The 21,848-nt window shown below is 46.0% G+C and overlaps 1 protein-coding gene across 5 annotated transcripts in view; it reads left to right on the top strand.

The window, feature by feature from the left end:
* The window catches only part of FIP1L1 (factor interacting with PAPOLA and CPSF1), a 228,115-nt gene that overhangs the window by 19,947 nt on the left and 186,320 nt on the right, over positions 1–21,848 (top strand). For 4 of the 5 annotated variants that reach the window (XM_063920934.1, XM_063920932.1, XM_063920931.1 and 1 more), the window contains exons 6-10: positions 2,876–2,980; positions 3,395–3,525; positions 4,543–4,652; positions 7,230–7,326; positions 21,585–21,744. In XM_063920934.1, the coding sequence (XP_063777004.1) occupies positions 2,876–2,980; positions 3,395–3,525; positions 4,543–4,652; positions 7,230–7,326; positions 21,585–21,744 (603 nt within the window). The remainder of the gene's footprint in view (positions 1–2,875; positions 2,981–3,394; positions 3,526–4,542; positions 4,653–7,229; positions 7,327–21,584; positions 21,745–21,848) is intronic. The other variant, XM_063920933.1, reaches the window with a different exon arrangement.

Genomic DNA, 21,848 nt, shown 5'->3' with positions numbered 1-21,848 from the left:
TCTTCCAGAGGAAAAAGAGTTAGTGATACAAACAATGGTCCGGGATGTCCTGAAGCCAGCCCAGGTGTCGGTTCATCAGTGCATTCGCCTTCTGGGGAAGGTGATGGCCTCTTACGAGGCTCTGCAGTATGGGAGGTTTCATGCTCTGTCCTTCCAACTGGATCTCCTGGACAAGTGGTCGGGATCTCATCTACACATGCACCAGAGAATACGTCTGTCGCCAAAGGCCAAGCTTTCACTCTTCTGGTGGCTACAATTACATCACCTTCTGGGGGGCCACAGGTTCGGGATTCAGGATTGGATCCTTCTAACCACGGATGCAAGTCTCCGGGGCTGGGCGCGCAGTTACTCAAGGGGAAACCTTCCAAGGAAGGTGGTCAAGTCTGGCAGCAGGCCTACCGATAAACATTCTGGAACTAAAAGCCATCTACAACGGTCTTCTCCAAGCGGCCCACCTCCTGAGAAATCGGGCCATTCAAGTGCAGTTGGACAATGTAACGACAGTGGCTTACATAATCCGACAGGGCGGAACGAAGAGCAGAGCTGCAATGTCAGAGGTAACAAGAATCATCCTCTGGGCAGAAAGGCAAGCTGTAGTGGTGTCGGCAATCTTCATTCCGGGAGTAGACAACTGGGAAGCGGACTTCCTCAGCAGACACGATCTCCATCCAGGGGAGTGGGGTCTCCATCCAGAGGTGTTCAAGGAGGTAACAGATCTTTGGGGTGTACCCCAAATAGACATGATGGCCTCTCATCTCAACAGGAAGCTTCGGCGATATTGTACAGGTCGAGGGACCCGCAAGCAGTGGCAGTGAACGCCCTAGTGACTCCGTGGGTATATCAGTCGGTGTAAGTGTTTCCACCACTCCCACTCATACCAAGAGTGCTTAAGCTCATAAGGAGAACAAGGGTTCAAGCGATCCTCATTGCTTCAGACTGGCCAAGAAGGTACTGCTAGAAGAGCCGAGGCCTCTTCCTCTTCGGGAGGACCTGTTGCAGCAGGGGCCGTTTGCCTATCAATACTTACAACGGCTACGTTTGACGGAAGGGCATACCGAACAAGGTTCTTCCTACCCTTATACAGGCTAGGAAAGGAGTAACGTAAAAACATTACCATTGTATTTGGCAAAAATATGTATATCTGTGTGAGTCCAAGAATTTTCCTACGTTGGAGTTTCAACTAGAACGTTTTCTTCTCTTCCTGCAAGCAGGTGTTGATATGGGCCTGAGGTTAGGATCCGTAAAGGTCCAGATTTTGACCCTATCCATTTTCTTCCAGAAACGGTTGGCTGCCCTCCCTGAAGTTCAGACTTTTTTGAAGGAAGTTCTGCACATCCAACCTCCCTTTGTACCGCCTACAGCGCCCTGGGATGTTAACGTGGTGTTGCAGTTCCTCCAGCCGAACTGGTTTGAGCCTCTCAGGAGGTTGAGGTCAAGTTTCTCACGTGGAAGGCTGTCACTTTGTTGGCCTTAAATTCTGCTATACATGTGTTGGAGTTGGCGGCTTTGTCATGTAAAAGCCCATACTTGATCTTCCATAAAGATAGAGCTGAGCTTTGGACACGTCAGCAGTTTCTTCCGAAGGTTGTGTCGGCATTTCATATCAACCATCCTATTGTGGTGCCAGTTGCGACTGACTCCTCAATTTCATCAAAGTCCTTACGTGTTGTAAGGGCTCTAAAAATCTATGTGAGGAGGACTGCTCGTCACAGAAAATCGGACTCTGTTTGTCCTGTATGATCCCAAAGAAAATTGTGTGTCCTGCTTCTAAGCAGACGATCTCTCGCTGGATCAGGTTCACTATCCAGCATGCGTATTCTACGGCAGGCTTGACATGTCCTACGTCTGGTAAGGCCCACTCTACTTGTAAGGTGGGTTCTTCCTGGGCGGCTGCCCGGGATGTCTCCGCTTTACAACTCTTCTGAGCGGCTACTTGGTCGGAGTCGAACACGTTCGCAAAGTTCTACAAGTTCATTACTTTGGTCTCTGAGAACCTGAAGTTTGGTCAATCAGTTCTGCAGGAGCCTGCGCGCTCTCCCTCACGTTCTGTGAGCTTTGGTACATCCCCATGGTACTAATGTGGACCCCAGCATCGTCTAGGACGTAAGAGAAAATACGATTTTAATTACCTACCGGTAAATACTTTTCTCGTAGTCCGTAGAGGATGCTGGGCGCCCGCCCAGCGTTTCGTTTTCCTGCAGTTATCTGGTTCAGTACAACTTTGTTTTTTGTTGAGTACTGCATTGTTACTTGGTAAGTAATGTTTCAGTGGTTGCTGAGTTTCAAGCTAGTTAGCTTGGTTTGCTTTGTATATGTGAGCTGGTATGAATCTCGCCACTATCTGTGTAAAATCCTTCTCTCGAAGATGTCAGTCTACTCGGGCACAGTTTCTAAACGGAGTCTGGTAGGCGGGGCATAGAGGGAGGAGCCAGCCCACACTCTCAAACTCTTAAAGTGCTAATGGCTCCTAGTGGACCCGTCTATCCCATGGTACTAATGTGGACCCCAGCATCCTCTACGGACTACGAGAAAAGGATTTACTGGTAGGTAATTAAAATTCAGCAATGAGTGTTACAGTATCATATATTGGATAAATGACAAGCGTTTCACATCTTCTTTAAAGAATAAATCAAAAGTAGTTGTACAATTTCAACATCTCAAGCTTTTGTTACATATGATACATGAAAACATAACCGTAATTTTCCTATATTAATAGACTTGCTTAAGGTTTACTTTGCTGAATACTGACTGCTATATACGTATGAAACAAATGCTGACTTTTTTTCTGATGCTGTTTCTTGTAACTGTAAATGAAGGATAATTGATATTAAGTGAAATTAATGAAATCTTAAACTTCTCCACTTTCTCTATGAAGGAAAAGTTAAAGGGGTAGATTTGGATGCCCCCGGCAATATTAATGGTGTTCCTCTGGTAGAAGTGGACTTGGATTCGTTTGAGGACAAACCTTGGAGAAAACCAGGTACTACTGTGTTCTGCCTTGTTTAACCAGTGTTTCCTGTGATGCATATGTTGTCTTTCTGTGGCTTTCATCAGCGTAATGGACTGATGTTTGAGACCTACAGTTATAACCAGATCCCATGAATCCTGGCGTCTACTATGGCTTCCACCTTCATTGGATTTTTAATTGGAAAATAAATAAAAAAAATAATAATAATAAATAAATAAAAATATATATATATTACATACATACATACATACATACATACATACATACATACATACATACACACACACACACACACACACACACACACACACACACACACACACACACACACACATATATACATACATACATACATACGCACATACACATACATACATACATACACACATACGCATTTTATGATTGTTTTTCTCTGCAACCTTGTAGGTGCTGATCTCTCAGACTATTTCAACTATGGTTTTAATGAAGATACTTGGAAAGCGTATTGTGAAAAGCAGAAGAGATTAAGGATGGGCCTAGAAGCCCTTCCTGTTTCTTCTACAACTAATAAAATTACGGTACAGTAAAAATCTATACTTTGCTTCTTGGCGAATGAGCAGTTTGAACTGTAAAAAATAATCCTGGACACTTATTTATATCACTTGCCACTAGATCATGTTTGTTATTAATATGTTTTAGACAAATGTGCTACTTTGCACATGTGAAAGTCATTATTATTGTAGAACATATTTCAAGGTCTGTTTTCATGAGTGAGTTATCTATAAGTACTAGGGACCGCACTAACGAGGTATTTATCAAAGCTCAAAGGGGGAATTCAATTGTTTCTCCCTGAGGCTGCCACTAGATGGTGCTCAACAGAGCAGTTCAATTGTTGCTCTGTTCGTGCATGCTGAGCCGCTTGTAGACCTTTCAGATTGCAGCTGGTGAGCTGAAATGTGTGAAAAGTGTCCAGTTTGGGTGCCCAAATGGCACTTTTCATGTTATCACTCCCAGCACTTTAGACGGGTTTTGCCGGTTTACGTCGCTAAATTTGGTCTGTCTGGACGGGATTAGCATAATATAAAAAAACAATTGAATTGTGCCCTGCGATCTCCCATCACTTTAGAAAGGAGAACATGCGTGCAAAGCAATTGAATCACTCCCAAAGAGAGAAAATTGTAACGGAGAAAGTACTAGCCAATCACCTTCTGCCTTACATGGTACAGGCTGTGTTTGAAAAATGACAGGAGCTGATTGGGTTGCACATTATCTCTCAATTTTATCTGTCCAAGCTTTGATGAATACCCCCCCCCCCCCCCCAAAGTAATGTTTTGGCAGTCTGACATCACTGTGTATGTGTTCTATTTTTGTTCTTGAAAATGCTGTGCTCTCAAACTGTGTTCTAGCAATAAGTGCGTTGCAACTATGGCTATTTTATTTTAAGGCAAGGCATGGAAGTGCGTTATTGTACTTTGATGACTTACAGGTTTTGTGGGGGGGGGTTTTGTGTGGTGTTTTTTTTTTTTTTTTTTTTTTTTTTTTTTTTTACATTCATTTATTTTTAAATATTTTCTTTAACTGTTTATATTGATTAGGTACAACAGGGCAGAACTGGAAACCCAGAGAAAGATACGATCATACAATCTGCAAAACCAGAGTTCACTTCTCCCACGTCAATATTTAAAACTGGAGCTCCACCCCCAAGGCGAGTTTTAAAATGCTACACACCATGCTCCCATGGCAGTGGTTCCCAACCGCGATCCTCAAATACCCCCAACAGTTCATGTTTTCCAGGTCTCCTCAGGATTGCAAGTGAAATAATTTGCTCCACCTGTGGGTTTTTTAAAATGTGTCCAGGATTAATGAATACACCTGTTCAACTGCTAGGTGACCTGGAAAACATAAACTGTTGGGGGTACTTGAGAACCGCGGTTGGGAACCACTGGCCTATGGCAATTAGCATGGTGTTGTATATGAGCACAAAGCAACTGGGAAAAATGTGCACGCTTTCTCTCCCCTGTGTGACATATTACAGAAACTGTCTCCATCAGCCTTAGGGGTATATGCAATTCAAGGCGAATCGCGGCAAATTATCGCAGTTTTTTTAATTCGACACAATTCGACAGGTGAATTCCGGCAGGTGGCTGCCGGAATTCACCATATTCAATGAAAAACGGATTCGACATTCCCGCGGGCGAAAAATGGCCGATTTGCCGGATTTTGCTGCGAATTAAAAAAAACGGGTAAAAACGGGAAAATCCCGGAAAAAAATGGCGTGGGGTCCCCCCTCCAAAGCATAACCAGCCTCGGGCTCTTCGAGCTGGTCCTGGTTCTAAAAATGCGGGGACAAAATTGACATGGGATCCCCCGTATTTTTAAAACCAGCACCGGGCTCTGCGCCTGATGCTGATGCAAAAAATACGGGGGCCAAAAAGAGTAGGGGTCCCCCCGTATTTTATACACCAGCATCGGGCTCCACTAGCTGGACAGATAATGCCACAGCCGGGGGTCACTTTTATACAGCGCCCTGCGGCCGTGGCATTAAATATCCAACTAGTCACCCCTGGCCGGGGTACCCTGTGGTTCTCCAAGTACCAGCTTGCGGGGGAGGCTTGCTGGGACTTGTAGTACTACTGGAAAAAACAATATTCTGACATTTTTCTCAAGGCTATCAGACTCCCATCCGCAGCCCTTGGATGGGGGGGACAGCCTCGGGCTTCACCCCTGGCCGGGGTACCCTGGGGGTGACTAGTTGGATATTTAATGCCACGGCCGCAGGGCACTGTATAAAAGTGACCCCCGGCTGTGGCATTATCTGTCCAGCTAGTGGAGCCCGATGCTGGTGTAAAAAATACGGGGGACCCCTACTTTTTGTCCCCCGTATTTTTTGCACCAGGCGCAGAGCCCGGTGCTGGTTTTAAAAATACGGGGGATCCCCTGTCAAATTTTTCCCCGCATTTTTAGAACCAGGACCAGCTCGAAGAGCCCGAGGCTGGTTATGCTTTGGAGGGGGGACCCCACGCCATTTTTTTCCCTTGATTTTACCGTTCCAGCTATTAAAAAAAAAAAAAAAAAAAAATCTTTTTAAAAATATATAAATAATACTTGTGCAACCAAAAAAGACAAACCAAGTACCTAATCCCTTCTAATATAAATAGATATGCTATTCCCAAAAAAAAAAAACACCAAAAAAAACATGTTTTAAATTTTTTTTGATTGGTTTCACCCTCCAAAGTGTGGCGGATTGAAAATTACGAATTTACTCTCTAAAAGCACTGTTGTCGAATTTCCAAACTTGAATTGAATACACTTTGGTCGAATTGCAGCACTTGTATCATTGCAGAAAAGTCGAATTTGACAAAAGTCGAATTTCAAAAAGTCTAATTTTGAAAGTCCGTTTTTTTGACGGAAAGCACTGAATTGCATTGACTTTTTTTTTTTTTTTGGCGAAAAAATCCCGAAATTCGACAATTTCGGGAATCCGATCGCAATTGCATATACCCCTTAATCTGTAAATTGTTGGAGTAATGGATTTAAAATAGCCCACCAATTTTTATATATATTTTTTTTTTTATATATTTTTGTCACCACCTGTTTACGGTTCCCTTAGTTAACTGTAAAATCTTAGATCATTCAAGTGCATAGGAATGGAGTCTGGAACAATTAGTTGTTACAATACAGCTCATAGAAAGTCATCAGTTAAAAAATGGTTGTACCTAGAATTGGTTTAAAAAAAATTCCTCTCTCTCTCTCTCTCTCTCTCTCTCTCTCTCTCTCTCTCTCTCTCTCTCTCTCTCTCTCTCTCTCTCTCTCTCTCTCTCTCTCTCTCTCTCTCTCTCTCTCTCTCTCTCTCTCTCTCTCTCTCTTCCCCCCCCCCCCCACTGAAAAACAACCTGTTCAAGGGGCACCACCTATGCAGGTTTAATAGCCGATTAATGCTTGTTTTCGGACGTTAAATCTTTGGTATGCCTCATTCCTGTTGCGTAGGTGTCTGTATGTGGTTAACAACCTCTGCTGAGCTTTTATTTGTCTGCAGGGGAAAAAATGTATCCACCTTCTAAAGTGGATAAGTTGCCCATAGTAACCAATCGGCTTCTAGCTAGCATTTATCAAGTACATTCTGTAAAATGCTAGGTAACATTAGATTGGGTAACTTGTCCACTTATACACTATTTAGAGGATTTGATACATTGCCCCCTGCATTGGTTTTGTGTAGTATTCTTATCTTGGCGTACGTTCTTATTGTTTTGAAATGTATTCTTTCCATTCAAATGTTTTACAGTAGGAAACTGTCGGGCTCAATCGATGTCATTGGTCAAACCACCACAATAACACGTGTTGAAGGACGACGAAGGGGAGCCAATGAAAGCAACATACAGGTGTCTTATTTGCATACAAATTTTAGTTGTGTGTTTTTTATATGTTGACAACTGACTTTTTTTTTTACTTAGTTCCTTTAGGTGTTTTCTTATGAACTCTTTTTGGCACATACCTGTCAAAAGCAATGTTTATTTTCTCCATCCAATCTGTTGGACACTGCTACCATGTAGTCGTGTTCTTTTGCCAACCTGCTTTTAGTTGCCTAAGCAGAGGGCATATTTTCTATGTTTGCAGACTGTAGGTAAAAGAAGATTGGTGGCATTTTTGATAAAGCATCTATTGCTTAACTTTGCCCATTGCGTTGGGTGGTCTCTTCCCAAACTTTTCCCTATTGATGCAAGATAACGTCACAAGAAGTGGGCCATTTGTGCTTTGCTTGCTGTCTACTCTTAAGTTTTTGTTTGGGGGAACTTGTGATGTCGTCATGACCGATAGGGCCTCCCCTGCTGTACTATTAATTAATTGCGTCGTAACTACTTTTAAAAATTGCATGAAAAGATAGACCTATCCATTTAAACTAAATATTGTTTTCCTGTTACTGCCTTAACTTGACTATTGCTAGAACATCTGTGGAGAAGCCAGCTGTATTGCCGTGCATGATTACAGGATAGCAGACACACTATTATACATGCCAGTTAATTCCTCCTTTTTTTTGGTTTTCCTCTCTGGTATTTTATTACTGCTGTAATATGTAATGTCAGGTTTGGTTAAATCCTTTAATTCGCTGAACCCCTTAAAACAAACAAGAATTTCATTGTGCTGCTTATTTTCCAGTTGAACATGTTGCACAGTCAGGGGTGTAGTTTTGCCTGCTCAGTTGTTCCAGAAGAATTCTGTAAGAAAACACAGAACACTGGGAAGTAGAAAGAAGGGAAATCTCCTTGATTTTTTTTTTTTTTTTAAATATAAATAGTCCCTGATCTATGAGAATATCCTGTTGTAAGTGTAGTACAATTAGAAGTCCTTTTTGTAAAAAATAAATCTGCTAGCATTTGTGAATTTTGATACTGCAGGAAGTGTTTCTTCTGGCAGCCTTCCAGTTTTTGTTCATAACTTGCTAGCTAAATGACCTCCTTTCTTTTGGTTGTAGCGCAGGGATGTTTATGCTGCGATTCATATGACAAAGCACATTCCACTGTAATAGTAGCCAATAATGTCACAAAAGCATAAGTGTTGTATGTTACGATGTAAAATGATTGTGCAACTTTTTAAAAGAGAAAATAAACTTGGAAATTAAGTAGCTAATCGGTCAAATTTCCCCCCCAAAAAATTGTGCAGATGTGTCCTCAATATGCCATGTGGCGCAATTGAGCCGCCAGGTCTGACATGTCACAAGCAGATGCCACAAAACTGCTTGACGGGACTGCGCGGATTAATTTGGGACACTTGTACATCTATGTGCGTGTCTGAATCTGTATGCAAGCAGAGTTACAAAGGGACTGGTGCGCCAAACAGCCCTTAGTGTGGCAATAGTGTATGAGGGCACATCTAGAAGTACCCAGAGCAGGAAAAAGCATTTCCAACAATTGAAGGGAAGTTATCACAACTTACATTTTCTGCTGGATAGCAGTAAACCAGTATATGCTACCCAGGTTATTTTTTGCCTATCTACTTGTGAACTGGTAACTTCAGTTGACTAGTTTCAGTCTGATTTATAGAAGAAAAAAAATATATAGTAGGATCTCTCAGTTACACGGTCTTTTAAGTAACTAGTGTGATGTTACCATGCAATTACATGCGGTCGGCGGTCACCGCCTTTCGAGGTGTCAGAGCCGCTTCCCCGCTGCAGGACCACCGTTTTGAGAGGTTGTTTGTTCAGCGGGGCACTGCGCCTTTGCTGTCGCAATCGCAGCACGCCGCACAACCCTAACACTAGCCCGAAGGCGACGTCTGTCATGAGTACAAGCCAGGGCCCCCGCTAGGGAAGTCCCCCGGTTCATGGTGTGGCTGAATGCGGGCGCAGCATACGGGACCCTCCTGGGTGGGACTTGCTTGGAGCCCCCCATGTAAACTGGCTCAGATGGCTTAAACTAGCACTGGTGCAATGTTTTTAAGCATGATTGGAGACATTGCCAGTATAAAAAACGCTGTAGCTCCGGTGCCATTGGGGGGGGGTGGGGGGGGGGAGCTACCTCAGTGGGGTCAGAGGCATTTTGGCGTCTTCCTCTGCTTGCTGCAACAGCATTCAGCACACACAGCTCCTCCTGATTCCCAAGACACGCTGGAAAACTGGTACAGGGTGTAGCTATGGGGGAGAGCCGCTATTGTACACAATCTGGATCCTCTACAGGACAGAATTTACCAGTGTTTCACTGTAATATAATTAGCTGACAGCCTCACTGCGGCTGTACAGCTAGGGGTGTGCTGGTGTCTCTCTGTGTCTCCTCTCACATACATTAAGGGCAGTCTTGATCAGTATTACTGTCTGTGTGTATGTCATTGTGATTACTGTAAACATGGGTAAACACAAACTCTGTAGTATATGCCACACCAGATTCTCTCCCTTATCTACTGATTCTGTTTCAATGCAGCCAATCTTCACAACTCAGTGAAGGGACTAGGGGCTCTAAAAACTATGATGTATGATATGTCATCACAACTGTCTGCTAATGTTCAGAAAACTCAGCTACTACAACAGGCTGTTGCAGACTTAGCTGCTAGGGCAGATGTTATACAGCTCCCCCTCTAACTCGGGTCAACAGAAGCGTGGTTTACCTGCCCTACTCTGATTCAGAGGAGGATATACAGGAGGAGGGGGAGGACCATTAGTGGGGATCCTGATCCTGCTCAGTTTATTGAACCTCTCATTCTGGCTATACGGGACATGTTAAAGCTCCCTCTAGAGGATGCTGCGTCACAGCAGTCGTTTTTCTATACACAAAAAAAGCCTAATGTCCCTTTCCCTGGTTCTGCAGAGTTAGATGACCTCTTTAAGTTGGCCTCTCAAAATCCAGCCAAAAAATGTAAATGGTCAAAAATGTTTATGCTCACTATCCCATGTAGTCCTGAAGGTAGGAAATTCTGGAAAGAACCCCGGGGGTTGACGTATCAGTCTCTCGACTGTCCAAAAAGGCGGTGCTGCCAGCCCCGGGCTCCTTTACCATGAAGGATCCTGGGGACAGAGAGAGAGAGAGAGACTACATTCAAATCTATTTACATGGCGCAGCTATGTCGCAGAGGCCGGTCATAGCAGGTTGCTGGATGACCCATGCCATTCATACATGGGCTACATAGATTCAGGAGGGCCTCTCCGGGGCTATGCGTCTGGTCACTATGGTGAACTCTCCTCAAGAATATTTAGGCCACTACACGCGTCCTGTGTGACTCGCTCAAGGAGATTGGGAATATTAATGCTAGGACTTCTGACATGGCAGTGTTTGCGCGCAGGGCTTTGTGGGTGCATCAGTGGGTAGCGGACGCAGAATCAAAGCGCAGTGTGGAATTCCTCCCCTTTTCGGGGAATGGCTCTTTGGGGTTGAGTTGGATACATGTATTTCCAGAGTCACTGCTGGGAAATCCACGTTTCTCCCCTCTGGGTCCCCGCCGGCTAGGTGTTCCTACCCAGGGCCGCCTGTTCAGTCCCTTCGGTCTAACAGATTTTGTTCTAGGGCCAGAGGTGCCTCCAATGCAAATAGAGGCGCCAAAGATAAGTGAAAGACCTGCAACCACCAGTTCTCAGGAGCACTAGTTCTGCTTCCACTAAGTCCTCAGCATGATTGTGCCCACCCACCCAGAGGAGATCTCTAGGTAGGAGCCCGACTGCGTCACTTCAGCCGCATCTGGGATAGCTCCTGCCAGGATACCTGGGTAAGGGACCTCATTTCTCAGGGCTACAAGCTGGAGTTTGGTGCTCCTCCCCGATTTAATTTATTATTTTATTTTTTCCCCAAAATCAAGCTTACCAGCTTTGGAGGATAGGCATGTTACGTTGCAACAGGCCATCCGAAAGTTGGTCCAGTCCCACGTCATTGTTCCAGTATCGATGCCACAATGAGACAGGGGTTATTATTCCAACCTATTTGTGGTACCAAAGCCGGATGGCTCAGAACAGCCCGTTTTGAATCTATAGTCCTTGAATCCTTACCTAAAGGTTTTCAAGTTCAAAATGGAATTCCTGAGAGCGGTGATTTGCGGGTCTGGAAGAACAGGAATTCCTGGTTTCCCTGGATATCAAGGACGCCTACCTTCATATTCCAATTTTTTCACCTCATCAGGCTTATCTGAGGTTTGCCCTACTGGCCGATCACCTTTGGCCTGTCCACAGCTCCGAGGGTATTCACGAAGGTGATGGCGGAGATGATGTTCCAACTCCGGGTCCAGGGCGTAAATGTTTTCCCTTACCTGGACAATCTTCTGATAAAAGCAAGATCTAGGGAACTTTTATTGCTCCATATTGACCACACTATCCAACTTCTGTCACACCATGGGTGGATTCTCAATCTACAGAAGTCCTACCTGGAACCGACTTAGCGGCTCCTGTTCTTGGGGATGTTACTGGATAGGTGGCCCAGAAGGTGTTCCTCCCGGGGGACAAGGCGAGAACACTTCAGGACGTGGTCCGCGTGGTGCTCCAACCTGTTTGTGTATCCATCCATCTTTGCATTAGATTGTTGGGGAAGATGGTTGCCTCCTACGAGTCGATCCAATATGGGAGGTTCCATGCCAGAACATTTCAATTGGATCTCCTGAGCAAGTGGTCCGGATCACATCTACAGATGCACCGGATGATTCGGCTGTCACCTCAGGCCAGGATTTCCCTCCTGTGGTGGCTGCAGTCCTCCAATCTCCTGGAAGGCCGGAGTTTGAGGATTCAGGAATGGACCTGTCTCACGACTGATGCGAGGATGGGGTGCTGTCACCCAAGGGGCTCCGTTCCAGGGCAGCCCATGAAGCCCTCCTGTCACAACTGAGGGCCTGAGCTGACGGGAGGCAGCCTCAGTTGTAGGGGCTGAGATGTACCGGAACCTGGGAGGTTGTATCAGACCCCTGGACATGTAAGTAACATGAAGAATAACCGCCCGAAGGCGTGACCACGACAACTTGAATAAAAGTCAATGATGTTTTTCTCTATCGTCCTAAGTGGATGCTGGGGTTCCTGAAAGGACCATGGGGAATAGCGGCTCCGCAGGAGACAGGGCACAAAAAAGTAAAGCTTTTACCAGATCAGGTGGTGTGCACTGGCTCCTCCCCCTATGACCCTCCTCCAGACTCCAGTTAGATTTTGTGCCCGAACGAGAAGGGTGCAATCTAGGTGGCTCTCCTAAAGAGCTGCTTAGAGAAAGTTTAGCTTAGGTTTTTTACTTTACAGTGAGTCCTGCTGGCAACAGGATCACTGCAACGAGGGACTTAGGGGAGAAGTAGTGAACTCACCTGCGTGCAGAGTGGATTTGCTGCTTGGCTACTGGACACTAGCTCCAGAGGGACGATCACAGGTACAGCCTGGATGGTTACCGGAGCCGCGCCGCCGGCCCCCTTGCAGACGCTGAAGAGAGAAGAGGTCCAAAATCGGCGGCTGAAGACTCCTGAGTCTTCATAAAGGTAGCGCACAGCACTGCAGCTGTGCGCCATTTTCCTCTCAGCACACTTCACACAACAGTCACTGAGGGTGCAGAGCGCTGGGGGGGGCGCTCTGAGAGGCAAATAAAAACCTTGTTAGAGGCAAAAAATACCTCACATATAGCTCACAGAGGCTATATGGAGATATTTAACCCCTGCCTAACTTCAAAAATAGCGGGAGACGAGGCCGCCGAAAAAGGGGCGGGGCCTATCTCCTCAGCACACAGCGCCATTTTCTCTCACAGAAAAGCTGGAGAGAAGGCTCCCAGGCTCTCCCCTGCACTGCACTACAGAAACAGGGTTAAAACAGAGAGGGGGGGCACTGATTTTGGCGATATTGTATATATATAAAAGATGCTATAAGGGAGAAACACTTATATAAGGTTGTCCCTATATAATTATAGCGTTTTTGGTGTGTGCTGGCAGACTCTCCCTCTGTCTCCCCAAAGGGCTAGTGGGTCCTGTCCTCTGTCAGAGCATTCCCGGTGTGTGTGCTGTGTGTCGGTACGTGTGTGTCGACATGTATGAGGACGATGTTGGTGAGGAGGCGGAGAAATTGCCTGTAATGGTGATGTCACTCTCTAGGGAGTCGACACCGGAATGGATGGCTTATTTAGAGAATTACGTGAGAATGTCAACACGCTGCAAGGTCGGTTGACGACATGAGACGGCCGACAATCTATTAGGACCGGTCCAGGCGTCTCAGAAACACCGTCAGGGGTTTTAAAAACGCCCATTTACCTCAGTCGGTCGACACAGACACAGACACGGACACTGAATACAGTGTCGACGGTGAATAAACAAACGTATTTCTCATTAGGGCCACACGTTAAGGGCAATGAAGGAGGTGTTACGTGTTTCTGATACTACAAGTACCACAAGAAAGGGTATTATGTGGGAGTGAAAAAACTACCTGTAGTTTTTCCTGAATCAGATAAAATAAAATGAAGTGTGTGATGATGCGTAGGGTTACCCCGATAGCAAATATTGGCGTTATACCCTTTCCCGCCAGAAATTAGGGTACGTTGGGAAACACCCCTTAGGGTGATAAGGCGCTCACACGCTTATCAAGTGGCGTTACCGTCTCCAGATACGGCCGCCCTCAAGGAGCCAGCTGATAGGAAGCTGGAAAAATATCCTAAAAAGTATATACACACATACGGTGGTTATACTGCGACCAGCGATCGCCATCAGCCTGGAGATGCAGTGCTGGGTTGGCTTGGTCGGATTCCCTGACTGAAAATATTTTATTCATGTAGAGCATTTAATAGGATGCATTCTATATATATGTATGTGAGATGCACAGAGGGATATTTGCTCTCTGGCATCAAGATAAGTGCGTTGTCCATATCTCCCAGAAGATGTCAGGGACACGACAGTGGTCAGGTGATACAGATCCCATACGGCAGATGGACAGCTAAAAAAGACACCGTCTTTTCAGCCTCAATCTTTCCTTTCCCATGAGGGCATGCAGGCAAAAGGCCAGTCATATCTGCCCAGACATAGAGGTAAGGGAAGTAGACTGCAGCAGGCAGCCCTTTCCCAGGAAAAGAAGCCCTCCACCGCGTCTGCCAAGTCCTCAGCATGACGCTGGGGCCGTGCAAGCGGACTCAAGGTGGGGGGGTAGTCTCAAGAGTCTCAGGGCGCAGTGGGATCACTCGCAAGTTGACCCCTAGATCGTACGAGTATTATCCCAGGGGTAAAGATTGGAGAGTCGAGACATCTTCTCCTCGCAGCTTCCTGAAGTCTGCTTTACCAACGGCTCCCTCCGACAGGGAGGCAGCATTGGAAACAATTCACAAGCTGTATATCCAGCAGGTGATAATCAAAGTACCCCTCCTACGACAAGGAAAAGGGTATTATTTTTCCACACTATATTGTGGTACTGAAGCCAGACGGCTTGGTGACACATAGTCTAAATCTAAAATGTTTTGAACACTTACATAAAAGGTTCAAATCGAGATAAAGTCACTCAGAGCAGTGATAGCGAACCGGAAAAAAGGGGACTATATGGTGTCCCTGGACATCAAGGATTACCTCCATGTCCAAAATTTGTCCTTCTCATCAAGGGTACCTCTGGTTCGTGGTACAGAACTGTCAATATCAGTTTCAGACGATGCCGTTTGAATTATCCACGGCACCCCGGGCCTTTTTACCAAGGTAATGGCCGACAAGATGTTTCTTCAAAGAAAAAAGGCATCTAAATTATCCCTTACTTGCACGACCTAAAAAGGGCAAGTTCCAGAGAACAGTTGGAGGTCGGAAGAGCACTATCTAAAGTAGTTCTTCGACGGCACGACTGGATTCTAAATATTCCAAGAATCGCAGCTGTTTTCCGACGATACGTCTGCTGTTCCTAGGGATGATTCTGGACACGGTTCAGAAAAAGGTTTTTCTTCCCGAGGAAAAAGCCAAGGAGTTATCCGACCTGTCAGGAACCTCCTAAAACCAGGAAAGGTGTCTGTACATCAATGCACAAGAGTCCTGGGAAAAATGGTGGCTTTTTACGAAGCAATTCCATTCGGCAGATTCCATGCAAGAATTTTCCAAAGGGATCTGTTGGACAAATGGTCAGGGTCGCATCCTCAGATGCACCTGCGAATAACCCTGTCGCCAAGGACAAGGGTATATCTTCTGTGGTGGTTGCAAAAGGCTCATCTATTGGAGGGCCGCAGATTCGGCATACAGGATTTGATCCTGGTGACCACGGACGCCAGCCTGAGAGGTTGGGGTGCAGTCACACAAGGAAGAAACTTCCAGGGGGTATGGACGAACCTGGAAAAGTCTATTCACATAAACATTCTGGTACTAAGAGCAATCTAAAATGCTCTAAGCCAGGCGGAACCACTCCTGCAAGGAAAACCGGTGTTGATTCAGTCGGACAACATCACGGCGGTCGCCCATGTAAACAGACAGGGCGGCACAAGAAGCAGGAGTGCAATGGCAGAAGCTGCCAAGATTCTTCGCTGGGCGGAGAATCACGTAATAGCACTGTCAGCAGTGTTCTTCCCGGGCGTGGACAACTGGGAAGCAGACTTCCTCAGCAGACACGATATACACCCGGGAGAGGGGGGTCTTCATCCAGAAGTCTTCCACATGCTAATAAACTGTTGGGAAAGACCAATGGTAGACATGATGGCGTCTCGCCTCAACAAGAAACTGGACAAGTATTGCGCCAGGTCAAGAGATCCACAGGCAATAGCTGTGGACGCACTGGTAACACCTTGGGTGTACAAATCAGTATATGTGTTTCCTCCTCTGCCTCTCATACCAAAGGTATTGAAGATTATACGGTGAGGAGGAGTAAGAAATACTAGTGGCTCCGGATTGGCCAAGAAGGACTTGGTACCCGGAACTTCAAGAGTTGGTCACGGACGACCCGTGCCCTCTACTTCTGAGAAGGGACCTGCTACAACAGGGTCCCTGTCTCTTTCAAGACTTACCGCGGCTGCGTTTGACGGCATGGCGGTTGAACGCCAGATCCTAAAAGGGAAAGGCATTCCAGAAGAAGTCATTCCTACCTTGATTAAGGCAAGGAAGGAAGTCACCGCGAAACATTATCACCGCATTTGGCGAAAATATGTCGCGTGGTGCGAGGATCGGAGTGTTCCGACGGAGGAATTTCAACTGGGTCGTTTCCTACATTTCCTACAATCAGGATTGTCTAGGGGTCTCAAATTGAGATCTATTAAGGTTCAAATTTCGGCCCTGTCAATATTCTTCCAAAAAGAATTGGCCTCAGTTCCTGAGGTACAGACTTTTGTTAAAGGAGTACTGCATATACAGCCTCCTGTGGTGCCTCCGGTGGCACCGTGGGATCTAAATGTAGTTTTAGATTTCCTCAAATCCCATTGGTTTGAACCATTGAAAAAGGTGGATTTTAAATATCTCACATGGAAAGTGACTATGTTACTGGCCCTGGCTTCCGCCAGGAGAGTATCTGAATTGGCGGCTTTATCTTATAAAAGCCCTTATCTAATCTTCCATTCGGATAGGGCAGAACTGAGGACTCGTCCGCATTTTCTCCCTAAGGTGGTATCAGCGTTTCACCTGAACCAACCTATTGTGGTGCCTGCGGCCTCTGGCGACTTGGAGGACTCCAAGTTGTTGGACGTTGTCAGAGCCTTAAAAATATACATTTCAAGGACGGCTGAAGTCAGAAAATCTGACTCGCTGTTGATACTATATGCACCCAACAAGTTGGGTGCCCCTGCTTCTAAGCAGACGATTGCTCGTTGGATTTGTAACACAATTCAACTTGCTCATTCTGTGGCAGGCCTGCCACAGCCTAAATCTGTTAAGGCCCATTCCACAAGGAAGGTGGGCTCATCTTGGGAGGCTGCCCGAGGGGTCTCGGCATTACAATTCTGCCGAGCAGCTACGTGGTCGGGGGAAAACACGTTTGTAAAATTCTACAAATTTGATACCCTGGCAAAAGAGGACTTGGAATTCTCTCATTCGGTGCTGCAGAGTCATCCGCACTCTCCCGCCCGTTTGGGAGCTTTGGTATAATCCCCATGGTCCTTTCAGGAACCCCAGCATCCACTTAGGACGATAGAGAAAATAAGAATTTACTTACCGATAATTCTATTTCTCGGAGTCCGTAGTGGATGCTGGGCGCCCATCCCAAGTGCGGATTATCTGCAATACTGTACATAGTTATTGTTAACAAATTCGGGTTATATTGTTAAGGAGCCATCTTTAAGAGGCTCTTTCTGTTATCATACTGTTAACTGGGTTTAGATCACAAGTTGTACGGTGTGATTGGTGTGGCTGGTATGAGTCTTACCCGGGATTCAAATTGCCTCCCTTATTGTGTACGCTCGTCCGGGCACAGTACCTAACTGGAGTCTGGAGGAGGGTCATAGGGGGAGGAGCCAGTGCACACCACCTGATCTGGTAAAAGCTTTACTTTTTTGTGCCCTGTCTCCTGCGGAGCCGCTATTCCCCATGGTCCTTTCAGGAACCCCAGCATCCACTACGGACTCCGAGAAATAGAATTATCGGTAAGTAAATTCTTATTATTTATGACAAACTCCATGCATCACAGTAGCAGTAAAAGAAACCTAAAATAAGCAGAGAAATAATACAGTTCCTGGGTACTACAGGGTGGCAGGGGCCACAGAGCTCTGGTAGTATGAGACAGTTCTTATTATCTGCGAGTTGGAAAGTCCTTACCAGGCCCGACTGTAGCAATGAAGAAAGCCCAGGATCGTACCAGCTGGTGTTCCAGGGAAAGCTGGACTGCTGTAAATAAAATAGCTGCTGTGGGTTCTGGTTGGAACCAGACAGATGTTGGCACGGAGTGGATACTGGCTGGAACCAGTTAAATAATAAATGAAGCTTGAGAGCGATGCAATATGAATGAAATGTAGAGCTTGAGAGCGGAGAAATAATAATACCGGTGGAGAGTGGTAAACTGTAGAAAAGACACCGGCCCTTTAAGAGAAGCTGTACTCTGCTGGAAGCTGGGCTGGAAGCAGGTAATGTTGTGGCTGGAAACAGATGAATCCAAAATGGATCGGAGAGTCAGGCTACACCGCAGGTGGAATGCTGGTGCGGGTCTCTATGGTGGAAGTCTTGAGACAGGAGCTGGAACCTGGAAGACAATCACAGGAGAGAGACAAACAGGAACTAGGTTTGACAACCAAAGCACTGACGCCTTCCTTGCTCAGGCACAGTGTATTTATACCTGCAGCAAGGAAGGGATTGGCTAGGCAATTATGCAGATTAACAATACTGACAACAGATTGGAGGAAATGATCAGCTGACAGAATCCAAGATGGCTGCGCCCATGCAGACACTTGGAGGGAAGTTTGGTTTGTAATCCATGTGGTAATGAAAACAGTAATGGCGGCGCCGGCCACTGGAGACAAGAGACGCCAGGCAGACAAGTGCACATCCAACCACGCGGACACAGCGGAGGCCGCGGCTGACGTAATCCACTCTGACACTCTGCATGCAGAAGCTCAGGGACGGCGGCGGAGGCCGCGGGAGACGCCATGCCAGATGTATTATGGCGTTACTGTGACAGCGTCTCAGAGAGACAGGAGAGGATGCAGGAATGTGAACATTAGGATAACAGATGGGATCCGGTGCTGGAGCGCTGAGCCAGCCTTAGGAGGCATCTGATGGGTAAGAAATGGCGTCCAGATACCCGGATCGTGACACCTCCTTTCCGATCAACATTCTGGATCTTCGGGTGATCTACAATGCTCTGCGTCAGGCCTCTCCTCTGCTCATGCATCAGGCGATCCAATTTCAGTCGGACAACGCCACTGCAGTGGCGTACATCAATCTGCAAAGAGGGACAAAAAGCAGAGCCTGCATGTGGGAGGTGTCAAAGATAATCCTCTGTGCAGAAAGAAATGCAAGCGCAATGTCCGCAATCTTCATTCCGGGTGTAGACAGCTGGGAAGCGGACTTCCTCAGTCGTCACGACCTCCACCCGGGAGAGTGGGGACTCCACCATCAGGTGTTCCAGCAGATCATCCACCGGTGGGGATGCCCACAGATAGACATCATGGCTTCTCGTCTCAACAAGAAGCTCCACTGGTATTGCTCTCGAACTAGGGACCTTCAGAAGAGGGAAGTGGACGCACTGACGTCGCCTTGACCTTACCGGCTGGTCTACCTGTTTCCTCCGATTCCGTTGCTCCCAAGGGTGCTCAAGCAAATCTGAAATCAAGGAGTCCAGGTACTTCTGATTGGCCTCGGAGGGCGTGGTATGCGGATCTTCTGGACCTGTCCGTCGAAGACCCTTGGCCTCTACCACTAAGAAGCGATCTTCAACAAGGACCTGCAGTCTGGTGTGGATAAGGGCTTGCATCTGGGTTCCGTTAAGGTCCAGATTTCAGCTCTCCATTTTCTTCCAGAAGAAATTGACACTGTTGCCGGAAGTTCAGACCAGCTTGCAAGGGGTATTCCACATACAACCTCCTTTTGATTTTGAATGTGGTGTTGGAATTTCTACAGTCCTCCTGGTTTGAGCCTCTGACGACGGTAGAAGACAATTACTTCACGTGGAAGACAGTGATGTTACTGGCCCTGGCTTCTGCTAGGCGTGTCTCAGACTTGGGGGCCTTATCGTGTAAAAATCCGTACTTGGTCTTTTACGAGGACAGAGTGGACCTCAGGAATAGGCAGCAGTTCCTGCTGAAGGCTGTCCCCTCGTTTCACCTGAATCAACCTATTATGGTTCTGACACTTCTGCTCCTCCGGAGGCATTGGATGCTATGCGAGCCTTGAAGATCTATGTCATGCGAATGGCTCGGATCAGAAAGTCAGATTCCTTGTTCATGCTCTATGATGTGCAGAAAAAGGGTTGTCCTGCTTCGAAACAGTCCATTGCTTGTTGGCTTAGGCTTACTATCCAACAGGTTTATGTGTCGGCAGCCTTACCTGTTCCTAAGTCTCTGAAGGCCCACTCTACAAGATCTGTGGTCTCTTCCTGGGCGGCTGCCTGAGGAGTCTCTGCCTCGCAACTATGCCGAGCTGCTACCTGGTTGGGGAAGAACACCTTTGTTAAGTTCTACAAGTTTATACCCTGGCCAAAGAGGATACCCGATTTGGGCAGGCGGTGTTGCAGCAGTCTCCGCACATTCCCGCCCGTTCTGGAAGCTTTGGGACAACCCCATCGTACTAAGTCTCCCCAATATCCCTTATGGATGCTAGAGAAAATAGGATTTTAATTACCTTCCGGTAAATCCTTTTCTCGTAGTCCTATAAGGGATATTGGGTGCCCGCCTCAGTGCGTTGACTTTACTGCAGGTTCTCTTATGTGGTTACCTGTTCAGCTGTTGCTGCTGCTGTTACTATTGCTGTTCTTGTTACCAGCCGTTGCTAGTTGTTATATGTTCGTGGTGCGCTGGTATTAAACCTCACCACTGTTTATTATGTTCCTTCTCTCGTATATGTCCTTTCTCCTTCGGGTACTGTTTTACCTATACCTGCCTGTGGGAGGGGGCATAGAGGGGAGGAGACAGTGCACCCAGTGAAGAAATTGAAAGTGCACTGGCTCCTTTGGACCCCGTCTATACCCATCGTACTAAGTATCCCCATTATCCCTTATGTACTGCGAGAAAAGGATTTACCGGTAGTTAATTAAAATCCTATTTTATTTTTGTTATATTTTTCCTATCCTAAAATAGGATGTCAGATTAATATATTTAGCAATGATTTTTCTCGCATCTCCCTGTCTTAAAATGTTAACACACATGGGTATTCTGGCTATACAATGGCATGGTATATGGATCAGTTAGTGGTCAGATCTTGTTTTGTCTTTTATTTCTCACTATTTTTAATATATGTGCGTTTTACAAACCAGCTTATGCTTCAGTAACACCTTTCTCTGGGTAGTTATCCCTTTCCCTGGTCCATCCCCTTCAATATTACGTTTTTGGTTGTTGTTTTCCATTTTCATGTCTTTATAATATTCTAATCTTTTAAGCATTAAAAACATCGAAATATTTAACTGTTGACCAGGTGATAGAGGATTGTATTAACTTTTAAAAGACCCCTTTTATCGTGTAAAATGACTAAGCTAAACAACTGAAACTGTAACCCGTTTGTCTAGGTTGCTTGAATGAGTGCTATCATAGTTGAGGTTCTTTATTAGACCGGTCTAGAACAAATAACATATGGGGCATTTTGGCAATTTAAATACTTTAAGCAAACCATAATGTGCTGTTCTACTTTACAGGTGGTTACAGAACAGTCTCCTTCAGAAGTGGATAATAATTTCATTAAGCCCCCGCCACCATTCTTTCCTCCTGGCGCTCCACCTACTCACCTTCCACCACCTCCGTTATTCCCACCTCCTCCAAATGTCAGTACTGCCCCTCCTCTTATTCCTCCTCCAGGTAAGATTAAAGTTTAGCCTTTGGTACTGCTGTAGGTTTTAATTTGTGTCCTTTAATCTGTAGAAAGTGCTATTTACAAAAAAAAATTTCCATACTCTTTTAAC

Source organism: Pseudophryne corroboree, chromosome 1 (assembly GCF_028390025.1).
Source record: "Pseudophryne corroboree isolate aPseCor3 chromosome 1, aPseCor3.hap2, whole genome shotgun sequence".
In the NCBI taxonomy this organism is placed as follows: domain Eukaryota; kingdom Metazoa; phylum Chordata; class Amphibia; order Anura; family Myobatrachidae; genus Pseudophryne; species Pseudophryne corroboree.
This window is presented reverse-complemented; position numbering and strand designations above follow the sequence as displayed.